The sequence below is a fragment of the Haemaphysalis longicornis genome, unplaced genomic scaffold (assembly GCF_048455015.1).
Source record: "Haemaphysalis longicornis isolate Haplotype H1 unplaced genomic scaffold, Haemaphysalis longicornis Haplotype H1 scaffold_2, whole genome shotgun sequence".
In the NCBI taxonomy this organism is placed as follows: Eukaryota; Metazoa; Arthropoda; class Arachnida; order Ixodida; family Ixodidae; genus Haemaphysalis; species Haemaphysalis longicornis.
Genome location: NW_027526295.1, coordinates 131,435,752 through 131,453,611, shown reverse-complemented (window position 1 = coordinate 131,453,611; position 17,860 = coordinate 131,435,752). Strand labels below are relative to the sequence as shown.

The following is a 17,860-nucleotide window of genomic DNA, read 5'->3' as shown; positions in this document are numbered from 1 at the left end:
AACTAGTTACTTAATAAAACAACTAGCGGCTTCGCATACCACCCCCCTCGTGCATTCTCCATTGTGGAGATGTTCCTTTTGTGAGTGAGCGAAGTCTTTGAGAATCTTCCGGGAAATTCAATTCGCCGCGCCTCATCGGGTGCATCACAAAACCTGCAGCAGTGAAGCCCGTGTGAAAGTGCGCAATCCGTATCGTGCTCGCTTCTTCGTGACGTCTCGACATGTACAGAGCGCGCATCTGTCCCACCGAAGGTTTTCGCCGTTCAGGCGTCCGACGACCACACGTCGGCGCAAGGTGCATCCGAATCTACGGCGCTGCTGACGCTGGACACGCAAGCAGCCAGCCAGTGGCCATTTCCGGAGGCACGGAAGAGGGTAGTCGCGAGCGTTGTTGGCGAGTCCTTCGCGTGTGTGTGCGGAGCAGTAGTCGGCAGCTGCGTCGTCGTCGTCGTCGTCGTTGGCGGCTTCGCGTTCTTTTCCTCGTCTCCCCGGTCCGTCGGCATCCGCGCTGGGTGGGTGGCGGCGCCTTTGTCTTTCCGAGCACAGCGCTCGTCACGGGGCGGAGGCGGCGGCACGGAGTTCCGGTCAGCTGCGCTCTTCTTGCGCCCAGACGTTTTCCTCATCCTCCTCCGCTGCCTTCTGTGCTCATGTCGGAGCGTGGTGTAATCGCCGTCGCTACTGCCTGCGCCTGGAGTGCCCGGTGTCGTTGAACTCTGGCCGTGGCCGAGGGCGGCCACAGTGCGCCACGCCGGCACGGTTGCACGTTCGATCGCACTGCGCGTCGTCCGCTCGCCTTTGGGCTCCTCTGTCTGGCTGTCTCGATTGCGTGAGCAGTCGCTCTCCCTCCCCTCTAGCGTGGCACGTGCGATGCGTTTATTTAATTGCGTGCGCGCTACGCTCCGGACTCTTCCGGAGCCCGACGACACGGCGTGTCACCAAGCGTCCGACGATTCGACCCTGTTGTTGCCCACTTGGGCAAGCTTTGGGTTGAAGCGCGGTAGAGTAGCGCCTGGCCCAGAAGGTTGAAGTGCGTCTTTCTTTCCATATCGTGTCTTTAAACGAATGGGAGTATGCGTTTGAAGTTAGCCCCAATTTGTTTGGAAGGCAGAGCATACGGGCAGGCACCGAATTCTTCAGCCGAAGTTGCTTGGTAGATATCGTTTTTAATGAAACCGGTGCAGTGGCCGACCGTGACACTTTTTTCAGCACCAGATGACGCTGACTATAAGCAACGTCGTCATCAGGTTTGTGCTCGAGGACGCGGGTTCGATTTCAGGCCGCGGCGACCGCTTTTCTGGTGGTGATGAAAAGCAAAAACGCCCGTGGGTTGGGAGATTTCGGCGCACGTTTAAGATCCCCGGGCAGTCAAAATTAATCCGGAGCCCTCCACTACGACGCGCCTCATCGCCTGTCTTGCGTCGGCGCGTTAAACCCTGCAAAATCATATCAGGTTTGTCCTATGCCGTCACGAGGAGCTAACGGACGACGAGATGGTGCGTCAAGTGACCGCGCTGCCGGAAAGCGACTCTGACTCCGACGAAGACACTCCCGACTGCCCGCAACGGTCCACCCACGCAATGTTGACCAATGTTTACGAATAAAACGGGACCCTTGCAGAGATCCAAGCAAGCGTTCTAACATGGAGAAATTTAAGGCACGGAACGAGTCGCGACTTCTTCAGTCCTTTTGAAATGAAATAAAGTTCGTTTTTGCGACTAGCGGATTTTTCGGTCTGCTCTTTTATTCGGGCTATTTTTTCGTTCCCCTCCAGGTCCGAAAAATTGGTCGGTTAGTGCAAATGGAAAGCGTAAGTTACGAAAAAATATGCATAATGCGGAAAAATATAATGTCTTTTGAGTGATCTCTTTGGAATTGCGTGAGCATTTCATCCCTATCCTTTGCAATTTTGAGGTTCGGCCCAGTGCTCATGCCTGCGGTCCGGCTTTGGAGCCCTGAGCACGGAGTTGCCCGTATACAAGCCTCGCACACTATGCCAACCACTCTTCGCGTTTTAGCAGTCTCAGTGGTCACGTTTGCTCGCTTGTGGCCCACCAGTATCGCCATTTCGTCGCCAGACTATGCTGTCCTCTTTTGACGCCTACTCGACCCTCCACTCGCAACGCACTCCGTTTTACACGGGGCAATGGGAGCGTCAGGTGGAGAGAAGTTGCCGTTTCAGGAGCAACGCCCACTGATGATGATGATGATGATTGTTCGAGTCCCTCCCTTTGTATCGGGACGTCGGTCGTCACCAACCGACCTGCCTGTGTTGTTCTGCTTATTTGCCCCACCCCTTAACTGCTGCGTGAAGGTAGCGCCACCGCTGTGTGTTCGTCCTAACGTCGCCCCTCACCGCACGCGCCCTCTCCTCTGTTCTTCAGTCGCTTTCTGTCCACGGATCGACGGCGCAAATCTTCTGCCGACATGGGCGCCATCTATTGCTCACGCAGTGATCATTTACCGCTCCAGGGCTTGACGTGCACCGATCCAGTGTGTATGGGCGGCTGCTTCCGATTCGAAATTTTAATCCCAGCAAGATTTGATGCGGGCCCATGCGCCAAGCCGCAGCCTGGATGTCCCGGAATAGGGATGCCCTCCATCGGGCGGGCGGGTGCCCTGAACTCAGCACTAACGACCATCGATAAATATTTATTCGCTCTCTCTCGCTTCTGTACGTCAACTGTCTTAATTGGAAGCGCTCTCGGGTGAACATGTCCTCTGACGTGCTCTTCCCAGCAGAGCCGTTCAACGGGCGGGGATGGATGATGAGGGATTCGGTGAGGCGGGGAGTTCGATGGAAGCCCTTTTGTCGTCGCAGATTGGCCTCCTTTGTGAGCGGATTAGCGGCTGATTGAGATGGACGCGTAAGAGGTGGTCCCTTTTGTCCGTACGCTCGGCGCCAAGAACGCCCAGCATCCGATAAGGTCTGATCACAGTACTAGGGTCGCTCGCTGAGCTTCTACTTCCTTTTTCATTTTCTTTTACTGCGTAAAGTTCTTTGCCGAGTACCCCCACAGCCAGGGCAGTTTAACGCCCTGCATTTCCACAAAAATGCAGATATCGCAGAAGTTACACCTTTATATGATAGCGTAAATAGAAATAAGCGGTCGCACGAAATTTTGAAAAACTGAAAAAATAAGAAAAAAAATACAGGAAATGGCAATCCGTATAACGCCCTGCATTTCCACAATAATGCAGATTTCGCGAATGTTCTACTTCGAATCGTTATAATAGCGTAAATGGAGATAATTGGTCGGGCAGGATATAGAAAAACCAGAAACTTTGACTGTGAAAACTCACACTTGCAAGACAAGCGGCGAATGCTACGCATTAGTAGATAATTCTATAAATTTCTGCAGAAGTTTTTTTTTTTTACTTCGGTTTGTTTGGCCGCTGCGTTCAAGTAAGAGTTTGGGTGGCCTCCCGAAGTTGCTGCGTTTCATTTACCCGCCTGCCGGGAAGAGCTCGTGTGGACGGTGGAGCGTCTGTTGGTGGTTTGAGAACCATCTGTCTTGTTCCCGGGGTTTCTTCAATTCGAATTCTGCCAGACGCGCTTAGATTTGCCTAGCCTGGGGCGCGGGAACGTGAGAAACGGCATGGATTGTACGTACATCACAATAGTTCCGCTAGGATACCTTGGAATGAGCCTGAAGAGCTCGGAGGAGCTGTGACCGATGTCTGCCCTCTCAGCGTCGCGTGGAGACATGGTGTCGAATTAAGCTTGAAAGTGGTGGAACGAGGACAGAGGAGAGACCACCAGAAAAGACCTTCTGTCAGTGTCTGTCTGTCTGTGCGTGCGTGCGTTTCGTGCATTTCGTGCTCGACATGCACGTCTAAAGCAGGGGCCGGGAGGGTGCACTTGAAAGACTACTGCTGCTTGGCTCCGCGGAGTAGCGATGCGGAACCGTTCGAAGCGGTTGCCGGAATCGATACCCACTTCGTTGTATACGATGCAAGCTTAATTCTTCCAGGACTCTGCGAACTGTCATGGCGCTTACTTTCACTTCGGCTCTTTGCTGTTTTTTTTTTTTTAAGCAAACAGGTTGTTCGTCAGTTTGGACGAGGCCGCGATAACCGGTTGTACAGAACACGTTGCCGTGAAGCGGAGCAGCTCGGTGACCGCTTCGAAGGCGTCATTGTTTTGGGGGCCCGCTCTGTTTTGAAATCGTATTACTGGAGAAAGATTGCCTCGGAGAGGGGAAAGGAGTCGCGAATTCGCTTTGTTTTGCTTGAGTTGGGGCGATGGTTTTTGATTATTATTATTTATGGGCAGGTCTAAAAGAGCAGGCCCAGCGAACCGATCGTCCAATGTCCGTGGCCAGACGAAACTCGAAAAATAATCCTTGGGAACTTCCCATCGTAAATCACTGCAAGGAAAACGTGGGGCAGCGTTGTGGAATCAATGCGAAAGGCTCCTCCCCGCATTTTTCTCGGCCTTCTGAAGAACTTCTTAATCTTTTTTTTTAAATGCAGAGCATTTCTTTAACTCACGATGTCACCCGGCGTTGGCGTGCCTCGGCGTCCGCAACAGCCGTTCCAGGTGCGCCCTCTCCCCCACTCCTCCTCGCCTGCTCTCCGCTGCTCCTCGCGTGTTCTCTGCGTGCTCGGATCGCGTTCAGCAACAGGTGGGGCGCGCATGCGTCGTAGTTTGGCGCGGGAGCAACAACAGTTGTGGCGTGATCGTGACGTAATGGGGCGCTTCTCATCGTTCGCTCTCGGCGTCAATTTCTTTCGAACCAGATGAAATCGGGTATGTGCGCCCCCCGAAAATGCTCTGCATTTGACCGTGCCCCTCGCGAGGGGGATGTTTTAAATGCAGAGCATTTCAGTAACTCATGATGTCACCCGCGTTATCCCGTCATAGTCCGCACCGTCGTTGTCCGCACCCCTCCCCCTACATTATATAAAAGATAATACTATCCGGCGCCAGGTTTCGATCCCTCGACCCTGCGGGCGGAACGCAATGTGCATGGTGCTCTACCGACTGCGCCACAAAGCCGACACAGAACGGGACGCTATGAACGCGCCTTATATCGTTGACTCATTCAAATTACTGCTGACGAGCGCTCTCTCGTCAGCAGTTGCCACAAGTGCAACTACATTAACGTAACGCAAACTACTTAACGTCGTGCGCCCCCGGAAATGCTCTGCATTTGATCGTGCCCCTCGCGAGGGGGATGTTTATACAGGAACTCCTACTTCTAGCGGACTCCTGGCGCCCTCTTTCTGCCATTGTAGAGAATATGACTCGGTCTTCGAAGGGCGCCAAATTTGAATTCTACAAAATCGATTTTCATACACAGACATTATGGTATTAAAAACTAGATCGACAACGTGTTTTTTTTAATAGAAACTCTGTTCCTTTACTGGCGATCCTAAATATAGAAATATTGCGTCGCGACAACCGAATGAAATGGTAGCAGGTTGGACGTTTTTCTAATTTAGGACGGAATAAACGAGGATAGGGTGGAGTAATGTTTTGAGTTATACGCGCGGTTGACGTGCAACTGAAAATGTTTGCCGCTTTTCTCGAATCTATTCGTCCACGGAAATGGAGCGAAAACATTTTCGATAACTGGAAAGGAGCTCAACCGGCCGAAGGCCTCCGTCCAACTAAGGCACATTCCGGAAATTAAACCATAGGAAATAGGAACCCATCAAACGCTTTCGCTTAGAAAGCACGGTATACACGTCGATAGAGAGAGAGAGAGAGAGAGAGAGAGAGAGAGAGAGAGAGAGAGAGAGAGAGAGAGAGAGAGAGAGAGAGAGAGAGCAATTAGCCGTTGTGATGAGCCCGGTCGCAAAGAGCAATGCCTCAATGAACGGCGTGCCCGTTGTTGGCGCATAGGCGAGCCGGTTCATTAGTGGTCTCAATCAGCTCAACTATGATGGATGGTGCGGGTGTGGATGGCTGCCAGGCCTTTGGTTCGTTTCGTTTTTTGCCTAGTCGGTTGAATGAACCTTGTGTACCTCATGCACTTTCGAACTCGAGATGCCTAAAATACTCGCCGCAGATTGCGAGGCGTCGCGCGTCCCCGGATTCAACTGTTGGAACGCTTCTCCTTTATACAGTTGACCCGTCCGGAGAGAAAACCTATAGGTCGAGATATCTAAAGTTTGCTGGGTGCTGTCGAACCCTATTTGTGGTCCCGCGCGTCCAAACCGTTGAGAAAGAGGTGAAATTACGTCTTCCTCTTTTTTTTTTCTTCTTAAGAAAATTATCATTGAGCCCTTTAAATGTCCTTTTTGGTGGTTGCACATGTGGTGGGCGGCACAGCGTCGAGACAGAAGGGGAGCGGACAGGGGCGCCACTTCTCCATGTTCACGTTGCCGCATGATTGCCCCCATCGGGGCAGTGTGGGGGGGGGGGGGGGGTAACCAAGGGTAGCACTTTATGATGAGGCAACATTTCTAGTTCTTGCACCCCACTTTCCCTCCCCCCTCCCCCGTTATTAATTGCCATATAGCCGCCGCGGGACCCATCTGTAGGTGGAGTTGTAGGGCGAGGCAAATCGGTGCGTGCATCCTTCAATTACGTTACACAAGTCCTTGCTTTCCTGGGAAGTTAAGTGCGCTGCAACTAACTCCTTTGTCTCGTGGTGGAAGGCGGCTACTGCGCTGTCGTAGTTTGAGCCTTGGAAGCCCAGACTGCTTCTCTTTCAACTTGGCGTGTACATTACGTAAGCAGCAGCGACTTCTTGCGACAGACGGAGAGTTTTTTTTTCTTTCGACTGTGCGCCTCTTTCCGCATTGTGCTGCACCCCACGCCACAGTTTCGGGCCATTTTCCCTTTTCCCTCCTTCCCCTCAAAGCCTATTAGCTTAGCTTAGCTGCTTGCTGCCTACTGCCGTGTACAACGTACAACCACGTCTCTCTCTCTCTCTTTCTCACTTGGGTTGGGTTGCGTGTGATTCCGCAGGCTCGCGCCGGCGGCGTACAGTAACCGCGGCTACCGTGCGCGCGCTCTTTCTTTTCCGCAGGGTAGAATGGAGCGGTTGTTCTATTTCCGAGCTCGAGGCGACCGAGCTAGGTCCGTGCCTTCCGCTAAGAAGGCCATCAACTCCGGGTCCGGGCTCCTTTAAAAGGTTCCTGTCCCCCTCCCTACTCCCGAGCCCCGTGGCCGGCGGCACCGCCCTTACCCTTCACGGCGCTCTTTTTGTTTCTTTCCCCCTCCTCCTCCTCCTTTTCTTGAACTTGCTTCTCCTTTTAGCTGTAGAGGGCGCACCTCGCGGCTGCACCGAAAATCTCGCCGTGTGTTTGCCTGCGTACGTGACCTTCCACGTTGAGCTGCCGAGCTTTGCGTCAGGGTTTTTTTTTTTTGCCTCTTCTCTCTCCCTCTGTGCGTGTGTTTTAACTCTCGTGCGTGTGCATCGAGGCTATGCAATCTCGGCGCCCCAACCACGCGCCTTCTTACCCGTTTGCTTTGAGAGAGCGGCCCAGGCCCTTCTGCACACTCGCGAGTTACTCGCGGACTGCGCTAATCTTCTTTAGAAAGCGCGCGTGTGTTGTGTTTACGTCTTCGCCGGGTGCGTTTGGATGCCCCGTTTGTGCGATTGCTGGCGGAGGAGCGGCTTCTATTTCAGGAAGTGCTGTTATGTTTCGGAAGGGTGTCTCCTCGTCACGCGAGCAGCTTTCCTGTCCTCCTCCGCTTCGTCTCGCAGCTGCGGGAAACTTCCAAGAAAGGAGCGGGTTTTCGTCTCCGCACGATTCGTTCTCGCGAAAACGGACTTTCAGGGCGCGGGCGCAGACTCGTCGAGGAGCGAGACGTTTTCGCGCGCGTTTTGTACGGCAAACACTGGTTGTAACAAAGCCTTGGGGACAGGGTACTGGCTTCGTTGCAAGCATACGTCGTTCAAAACGGGTATGATTTGTTTTTTTTTTTTTTTGCGAATTGCATTAAAAGTAATGAAACAGTTGGAATGAAATGATTTCGCTGTACTATTATCTGTTTGTGTCGCTGTTGCGTCACCTGAACGGCAGAGTGCACTTCTCGGTGGTTTCAGCTCCGAGCTGTTTCGCGCACGCGTACACTCGCGTGACGTGACGGCGCCAGGCCGAGATTGGGAAAGTAGGCTTACACTAAGGCGACTTGGGCCATTATTTTGAGCTTGCGTGCCTCAGGAAGAGAGAGCGTGTTGAAGGAAGTGTTGGTCGTTCTCGGTCGCTGGCTCGCTTGGCCGCGGGTCGTCTTGTGTCCGCCGGGTACTAATCGAAATACCTAAGACCGTTAAGAAATCGCCCTCACTGTTTTTTCCCCTATTTCAACTGTTTTATTGCATTCGTGCAGGTACAAATGATTGGAACATCAGATTTTCTTCGGGTTACTTGAGCAGTGTGCATCGCGCTGTCTCCCTGCACTCAGGGGCATCACTGACGTCGCGCCAGCCCGGTGCGGTGATTACCGCTATTACCCTCCTCGTGCGCCTCCTGGCATCTCTATAGTGAGCGTAATCGTTACAGAAGTCCTTCCCTCTAGGTAATAGCGGAGGGCCAGTGCGCGCTCGCTTTCTTTCTCCTATAAACGTGGCTGCTGCTGTACGCTCGCACAATGGGCACGCAGATTTCGGCTGCAGATGCGCTGCGGACGCGACGGTTTGCGCAATTAGTTGCGCGCTGCTGTCTCGGCCGTTTTTTTTTTTTTTTTTTTTTTTTTTTTTTTTTTCCACGTGTCTCCTGCGTGGCGGGGTGTGACGAGCCGGAGTGAGTTGTGTGTCTGTCCCCCGGGGCCGGAAAAGTGGTACAATGTACGTGCGTGTCCCGCGTGCGCGCGTAGAGGCAATGTATAGCCTGCTGCGCAATAGCGCAAATTAAGGACGCGACCGGGCGCCGAGATGCTGTCGGCGTCGATCGCGCTCTCGCTGTTAAGTTGACCTGGATTCCTTGGCAAGCCCACCCTTCCCTCTTCCCGTCTCTTGCAGCTTCTCGGCTTGGTGCTTGGCCACTTTCTCTTGGCCATCACCGAACGTGTCTCGACGGAGCTGACCCATTTTGTCTGTGATTTGTGGAATACAATGGGAGCGTGGCTGCTGCTGCTGCTGTTGTTTTGCGTATCGAGGGAGACATGGTCGCTGTAATAAATCTGAAGCGCAACTTTCGCGAAAAATGCGAGCTAAGGAAGCTCAGGGACAAAGTTGGCGTGGGTGGCTGCCTTTCTCTTCCAATTTCGCTGCAGTCCTCTTTTGGTCTCCCGCATTTTTGTTCTTTTATCAGGCCATGCACGTTCGCTTCCGCAGTATTAGCGTATTATATATTTTTTAATTGGCGGGTAAAAAATGGCTCCAATCCACACGCTGTGAAGATGGTTGGAAAGCAAAGCTGTCAGTGACACCCACAGCAATTGGCCATGCGACGTCACTTGAATTCACACACGTGGCTCTGGCAGCATGTGTGGGATCCTCCTTACGGCACTCTCAAGAGACACGGTATTGTTCTTTTCGTCGAGCTTTGTATTCCCGCTCTTCTTCTGCAGTTTTCACTTTGCGTGGTCTCCCCATGGCAGCCTGTGATGAACTGAAGGCGTCGCTAGAGGTGTTCTGCTTTAACTGTTACCTGGGATTCGCGGGGGCGGCGTCCCGAACGCAGCGCAGCGTCGGCCAAGGCCGGGCTTGAGCGGCGGACGCCGCCGCTGTAGCCCGGCCGTGCGTCGGAAGAAAGCAAACGGAGAGGAGCGTCTCGCGGAGGGTGAGGAGGAGGGCGGCACACGCGACTACACTTCCCCCCTCACCCTTGTTTCATGTGTCGCCTCCAAAGCGCCCTCCCCCTGCCCAGCCGCTGAATCAAAACCAGCGTCTGTCTCCCCGTCTCCACGTGTGGGCGTAACTTAGTCGCTAAGACGACGGACTTCGCCCCGCTTCTCTGCGGGTCAAAGTTCGATCCCTGGCGCTGCCATTAGTTTTATTTAGTCTTGTTGGGAGTTTCTTGTTGTGGCGCACGCGACGAAACAGCTATAGAAGTAGAAAGCTTTGCTTTAAAATCGAGGGTTATTTTGCAAGCGGTGATTCGGAGAGAAGTCGTGCTTGAGCCATATCGTTCTGAGATTTTGCTTTCGTAAACGGCGTATAATTCAGCTACAACACTTTTGATTATGCACGAGGCTTTGTCAGAGATTGCATTACCGAAGAACCGATGAAATAATAAGTTTTCCTCGGAGGAACCCTTTCCGCCAAGGCTGTCGCACAAACTGGTGAACATGCCTACAGCGATATTACGCCTGAGGAGCGTTATCTGCCCGAAGAAGATGGAGTTGCGATGTCTTTCATTAAAAAGTGATGGTGAATCTCTCAGGAGGTGTGTCGTCATTGGTGGTGCTGCCGTGCTGCCACAGGAACATGTACTTGCAGAGAATCCCCAGAGAGCTAGCTATTCCAGCCACGTCCTCGAGGCTTATTTTAGCTCGCATTTAAGGGCTCGTCATCGTTTTTTCTTTCCTTGTCTGCCGTTGCGCCGAATGGCATCGTCCCTCAATCTGCGGTGGGCCGGCAGGGCGCGCGAAAAAGGGGTCTGCCGAGACGTCGTGCAGGGGCCGGGAAAAAAACGAACCGAGAGCGGCCCCCTCCGGGATGAGAGGAGACGACGGCCGCGAGGCTCCGTTGTTGCCGTCGTCTGCTAGAGTTTGCGGAGGCGACCGAAGAAGATGAAGGGGGGAGAATGGCGTTCTAAACCGCAGCCCCCCCTCTTCTTTACGGCAGGCAGCGCGCGTCATCTGGCTCCGTCATCCTCTTCACGCCAGACGAGGAGTGTGCGCAAGCTGAGTAAATACTCGGCTGGTTAGAAATATGAGGCGGGGCACGTTCTTCGCTTCTTCGAGCGTGCGCGCGTTTGTTTAAGGGCGTAATCCGTTTGCGTTTGCTTTGTTTAGGGGGCGTGCTCGTGCGAGGAAGGTACGCGCCGCTGTCAGTGTTGTGGGCCACCGGTGGACAGACAGCAGACGGAACGTTTTCCGAATGCCAGAGGCATGGCGCGGGAAAGGGTGTTTCGCGCTCGCATGAAAATGGGGGGCACGTGTCGCCGATAGTTGGCTAGGTTTCAAATCCGGGATGTTCCCGGCGCTTTGCAGTGGCACGTGTCGCGGAGGGCTGGCGGGTCGTGGAGAGTCGGTCAATTGATTGATTGATTGATTGTAGGGTTTAACGCGCCGACGCAACGCAGGCGATGAGGCGCGCCGTATAGTGGAGGGCTCCGGATTAATTTTGACCACCTGGGGATCTTTAACGTGCGCCGAAATTTCGCACACACGGGCGTTTTTGCTTTTCGCCTCCACCAGAAAAGCGGCCGCCGCGGCCGGGAATCGAACCCGTGACCTTGTCGGTCAAGGTGTAATTTACGGCTGCTGACATTGCATCCGCAGTCTATTGTTCACCATAAATGACGGTGGTAATGGTTGAGATGACACCTCTGCTGCTGTGGGGAGGCCTTCGCTGAGCAGTGCGAGCCAGCCGTATGCCTTTTCTGAATGCGCGCGTAAGCCGTTATTCCCGAACTGTCAGTTTGAAGCGTCGTTTTTACGCTTCCGTACCATCTTCCCCGGCGAGGCCTCCTGTCGTGGCTCGTATATGTTGCTACGGGGCAATTCACCGGAACATCTTTCAGGCGGTGCATCGAATACACCTGTGCCGGAGTTGAACCATATGGTTTTAAGGAAAGAGCGAGAAGGAGCATGGTTTTCGCCTCCAAAGCGGGTTCCGTACTGGGGCCTTAAAGGCGGAGGCTTCTTCGGCGCACCAGGACTTGCCCACAGGTCAGGGCGAGTTCCGTGCCAGCGTTCCTTTATCCTGCGTACGGCCCCATGCCCCTGACAGTCACCCGATTCTCAGCCATAAGCCGCGAAACAAACGCGGTCGGGTTATCTCTTCTTGGTGTTGCACAGGGGCACCTAGACGACGACGACTGCGGGTTGCGTTGAGTGAGCCAGGAAGCCCGTTTCGCGGCACAACGCTCTGTCTCTCGCTCTTCTCTTCTTGCTGTCTCCGCAACAGGAAACTCGCCCGCCGCCGCCGCCGACAAAGTCCCGGGAGGCTCGTCGTGGCTTTGCTGCTTCTCTTTGCGGCAACACTGCGCCGGTAAAACGCAGACAGTCTGGCGCCGCTGTCGTGAGAGCCCGTGTAACACTCGCGTGGCGCTGCGGATGACCATTGTCCCAGATGTGCTGCCCAACGCGTTAGCTGGACGCGGCCCTCAGGAGGGCTGCTGCCGGGAAGAGGGGAAAAAATATATATATTGTGCTGAAGCGTCCCTGGCCTATATGCTATGCATTACGTCGGTCGGCTTGATCTACGGCTCAGCTGGTCAACTGTGTAAAAAACTTTGGCCGACGCGCTTGCAGGCGAGGGAAAATAAACTACCGCGCGCTATTGTATGCGTGGCGACTGCAAAGCACGTGGCGATTCTGTTGACTCGTAGTGCTTTGTAGACTGTAGAGACGGGCACGCACGCACACACGCAAAGAAACACTATCTCATTCTAATCAAGATCACCTTGTTAATACCTGTCCTTTAAAACAACATTCCGAGGGGTGGGAGGTATAACCGCGTAAATGCGGTATCTGCTCCCATCTGTCGCGCCTTTACTCTTCGAGAGTGCAGTACCTGTGCAGTTGACCAGCGTGTTAATGTATTGTTCAGGGAGCATAAATTTCTGAGGGTTTAATTAGAATAACGGTGGATTTCCGTACCCTGAATGTCCTTACAATGTCCAGATGCTTAGCGATGTCTCCAATTAAGTTGAATTTAACGTCGTATCGAAAGTGAATTTAATACAGCACCGTATAGCTTGATGTCAGCGAAACTGAACGGCGTCCATGTGGAGTGCAACGGACACATATTCTCCGGGCACGTACAAATCACGCTGTTGCGTTTGCGTTTCTATATATCGGACGCAATCGTTGAAGTAAATTTGCAGCGAAACTGAGGACCATAAACTTCAGGCCGGTCATGTGTTGACTGCGGGATTGCGTGTGTTCTGGCCCTATTACGCTTTTTTTTTTTACCCTTGTGGTAACCAGAGCTTGATTTAGCTAAACAACGCCGTGTGCAATAGCTAGTATATATGTCAAAAGCCAAACGCAATACATAAACGACCCCCGCCGATTTACAAGTAATGCTCGGCGCCACGGTGATCGTGAAGAAGAAAGCTATAGTATACATGCCAGAGCGGCGACATTTCAGTGTACGTGGCGATGGCCTGCTGTACGTAATGCTGGTTGCGACTGTGCCCTTAACGTGTGGTACGAGCTATACTCGGGAATAAGTTAAGAACGGTAAATAGTTCATGTACGATACCACTCCGCCTAAGCTTCGGACCTGGACGTCAACGGGCGCGCGCGTTTTGAAAGGAGATTTCTATGAATGCGTAATGCCGTCTCCCTTTCCTCACGTAGCGTGTTTGTCGTCGCTGCAGTGGTTAGCAAGCATATTAAGTCCAAAAAATCACGGAAACTGCTCGTGCCGTGTTCAAAATATTCCCAGCGACGCACTATATACTTGCTCCGCGCGGGGCAACATCCGGCTGCGGTGATGAGCCACAGCGGCGACCTCCGTTGCCGTTCTTAAGTTGTACCTGAGTATAGTTGCTGTAAGGGTTCGCGGCTTTCGGTGCCAGGCGTGCGATACATGATACAGTAGCAATAATTAATTGCTTGTTATTCTCGCAGCATGTTTAGAGGACGCTTTCGGTCTTCATTGTGGGGTGACGATGACTTTGCACACACGCACGCACACACGCGTTCCCGTGTTTCCAGTCGGGCCCATTGGCCAAGACGTGATGCTTTTTACTCCTCGCGACTGGGAAGAACGCCAGAGAGAAAGATCGACGGCCCAGCACTCAGGCCGTGACGCGTTTCCTGTCGTGTCGCCACCGTCTCACTGTTTGCTTCGCGCTTGCGTGATCACTTGCCGGGGTGGGTTTGATTGCGTCACCTTTCTGTTTGTCGCGTGGCTTTGATTCGTCGAGACGCCGTCGGTTTCCGATCGCTAAACATTTCGCGCCACCAGCTCGGCGTTCAGAGAATATCGCAGGAACCAACATGAAATGTTTTCGTTGTTTCGCTTGTAACCGCTGCTAACCAAGCAGCGGTAGAGAGCGTGCAGCCTTGCGGGCTTCCTGCAGTGGGACCGGTGGGTATTGTCGGTTGTCGTGGAGAACCTGCCAACTATGTTGTAACGCCGACATTCCGAAATCCAGGCGGCTCGCACCGCGCGGTCGCCGGCTGTCTGGGCAGAATTCCACGACGGACGAAAAAACTGATCCTAAATCACGGAATCAGCGATGTCTGTCGTTGTGAACGCAGCACCAGCGGAATCGTTAAGCGTTTTAAATAGTTATCTGTTTGCGTAATGCCGTCACAACAACGTCGAAAAAAGAAATGGTTCCAAGGAGCAGCCTTGTGGGACACCTACGGAAGTTCTCTTGAGTGTGTGCTTCCCGGGCTTCCGAAATGTTTTTGGGGCCTGTTGGCGCAAGGTCGAGCTTCGTGCGGTTGTAGTCCGCAGCGGTGGACGCGCTCCACGAGTGCCGTTTCCGTCCGGTATGCGGGGTGCGCAAGCTTGCGTAATCTTAGCGTCGCCGCGTAGTGTTCGCCTGCATTGTGTCCGTCGTCCGCGGAAGCAGCGAGTGACTCGTGGCCCTCATTCCCCGCCGTCTGCTTTTTCCAGGGCAAGGTGTACGTGTACGACAAGGTGTTCAAGCCGAATGCCACGCAAGAAAAGGTCTACAGCGAGGCAGCCAAGGCCATCGTCAAAGGTACGCCCCCCTTTTCCGTCCTTTCTTTTTTTATTCTTCTCTGTCACTACTCTTCCTGCATTTTGTGGTCCGTGTGTTTTCGTGGACGTTGTCTCTCTCATTTTTTTTTACTCTTTTAATCTTTCAAGAAGTTAATGGGCCCGCCTCAGCAGCAGCCGTGACTATTGCTTCATTCTGTTACCGGCGGTTAAACGGCTGAGCAAAAAATTAATAGCCCTTTGTGTAGCGTCGTTACACGGACAGCTTCAGTGGTCTAACGAAGCAGCGCGAAAAAGTGGGACACTGGAAGAGGAGAACCGGCATGCACCCAGTTCACGTATTTGCACTGTTTCGTTCACTTTATTTACTTTTCATTGCGTGGTTTCGTTGTCACGTGCAGTATTGCACTTAAATGATCATTGAGCTGATCTACATTACACTTGGCAGGGACGAGCGGCCACCGAAAGAGGCCAGGATGGCCAGAGGGAATAGCGCAAATAAGGTCCATCGGGCAAATAAGGTCCACGGTGATGGTGGAGAAGAAAGCTGCATGCCAGAGCGGCGACATTTCAGTGTCCTGCTTTGATGGCGGTGTCCGCCTACGTGCTTTGATGGCGGCACTTCTCAGAGACACCACTGCGACATCGTGTTTGTCTGCATTACTGGCAGGCAGACTGGCGACGCGGGATTCACGTCACAGCTTTCCCAGAACCAGAGTGCTCCGTGGCTGCAGTGCGCCTATTCTACACAGGCGCCGTCAAGCCCACCAGTATCGCGATATGACGTCAGTGCCCCACGTACTGTGGGCTACTGTTCTGCCGCTAGCAACGTGATGTAAGGTGGCGGCAAAGCGCTCGGCACCAACTCTGGAGAGCATGGTTCAGTTCCCGCATGAACTTAAATGTCTTTACTTGTTGAAGAGGTCGTCGTTTTTTATACCAGACTAGTTTTGCGCACAATGGGGTGCCTAAAGCTTTCGATTTAAACAAAAAAACTGCGAGCTGTAATTCAAGCATGGCGATATGCTTGAATTGCTGGCACGCCGTGCTGTGGCCGCGTGTCTGAACAACTGCCGTCGATTGTGGCACGGTTGTTTTGAGTTCCTTTTCCTCGCCCTTAGCGCCCTGTCCCGTTGAAGGGCCTTTCCTTCATTCTTTCCGCTTTTGCGTTCGCGTGGGCGCCTGTCTAATCCCGGCACTGATTCCTGACAGGCCCCCCGTTCGGAGCAGCCTGCCAATTTCCGGGCATCAGAAAATATTCGCCGCCGCCGCTTCGTCGATGGACGGGGCGGGAAATTGTCCGTTTTCCCGGGGCCTGCCTTGCTCGGGCGCCTCGAGGCGCATTTCGAATGTCCCACATTAATGGACGGAGAACAAAAGTGCATTTGGAAGGAGGCAGCGGTGGGGTCTTTCTTTCTTAATTCTGATTGTCACGAATGGCGAAGAGAAATTCTCCGGCAAATTTGTTACGGCCCTGTTGAACGATTTCCACTCCAAAGCCCACGGGCTCATGTTGCTAGATGAGTGTTTCTCTTTGCGTCGTTACGTTTCGGCGCGTGTAGCCCTGTAGTTTGTAATTTGCACTCTTAAAAAAAAAGGTCGGCGCACTTACTAACAGAACACTAACCAGTTACTTGTCCCAGTATTGACTAGGTACCTAGTTGCTTTTACTAACTGGTCATGCGTGACCTAGTAAAAAGATACGCGCAACAATGTGGATCTGCTGAGTGCGCAGCGCGACATAGACGCGTTCATCACGCACATATCACACGTGGACAATCAACAGCTGAATTGAGCAAGAAAGCCAACGGGGTGCACGAGGAGAGTGAGTATTACTTAGTTACCTTAGAAATACATGTGCTCTTCTTGCTTTTATAGCCAGCAGCGGAAAGTCCCTGAGAGAGTCGGTGGGCTTGTCGTCAAAATCAAATATTTCGGCGATAATTTTAGAATTATGTATTTTAATGTGAGAATGTACAATACAGCATGTGGATTTGCAGAACCTTTTTAATTGTGATTTGGTGTGGAAAAAGTGCTGTAGTTATTATGTTCAATAATTCATAGAATTTGTTACTTCAGTGAATGTTAGTATCAAACCAGCAGCAGTTACTAAGTGCACGGTCTCGGTTCCACACTTAGTGGTAGGACCTACCTACCGTTCTGGAGGGTAGTAAACTCCGTAAGGAGTTAGTAAATACAGCCGTTACTACCCTTTTACGAGCTTTTTTGTTAAGAGTGTGCGTGTAGCCCTGTAGTTTGTAATTTTACTACTGAGAAATGCTGGGTTCAATGGTTCTCTTCGATGCCAAATTTCAATAAACAATTCCCTTCCGCCTTCGATTCGCTGACGCTCAACTGCACACGTCACTTTGTTGGCCGCTTTTAACAGCAGAGCTCTTTGAGCTTTTAGTTCCGCCGTATATAGCGTTATTAGAAAAAAAAATGCCAAGAAAAAAGACCGAGCGCACGTGAGCGTGTGCCTCGTGAGTAGCGCCCGGCGTCGGCCAGCTCGGCCTTCGAGAACACTCTGCCCAGCGTTCGTGGCGTGATCTCTCGCGTTCTCTTCTTCTCGCCAGTTCACGTGCGTTCGCGCCTGAAGTGGGGAGCGCAGACACCGAGTTCGCCCTACAGACGCCGATTTCGCGAACCCGGTTGCCGCGGGTTCTAGCGCGTGTTAACGCGGTCTACTTCGGGAGAGATGTGCAAGCCTGCGGCCAAAACTATCCGTGCCTGCCAGTCGTGGAGAACTTTCAGCGGCGAGTTTCGGAAATCCGTGTAAAGGGCAACAGCCGGGGCTCCGACGAAGGGAGAGGGGCCGCCAGCTCTGCTGTTTCTCCAGCTTTACACCACTGGTGCAAAGCTGCGCCAATTTTTTCGACGTTTGTTCTTTTCTTCTTTTGTTTCAGGGCGCGGGTTAGCCGCAGTGAACATTATTTACTGGAAAAAATTGGGCCCATCTCCCCGCGAGGGGGACTCGAGTAAATGCGTCGCGTAGGGGGTGGGTGTATTGCGTTAACGTTTAGTGTTTGGGGAGTTGGTGGTAGTGAATGCGTTCTATCAGCAGCTTCTTGACGTAGTTTGAATGAGTCAAGGATATAAGGCGCGTTCGTAGCCTCCCATTCTGTGTCGGCTTTGTGGCGCAGTGG

General features: G+C 52.8%; 1 protein-coding gene across 1 annotated transcript in view; it reads left to right on the top strand.

Annotated features, from left to right (window-relative positions):
* Positions 1-17,860, top strand: part of Khc (kinesin heavy chain) — an 83,967-nt gene that overhangs the window by 27,994 nt on the left and 38,113 nt on the right. Inside the window, exon 2 of the mRNA XM_077698288.1 lies at positions 14,649-14,736. Within this exon, the coding sequence (XP_077554414.1) occupies positions 14,649-14,736 (88 nt within the window). The remainder of the gene's footprint in view (positions 1-14,648; positions 14,737-17,860) is intronic.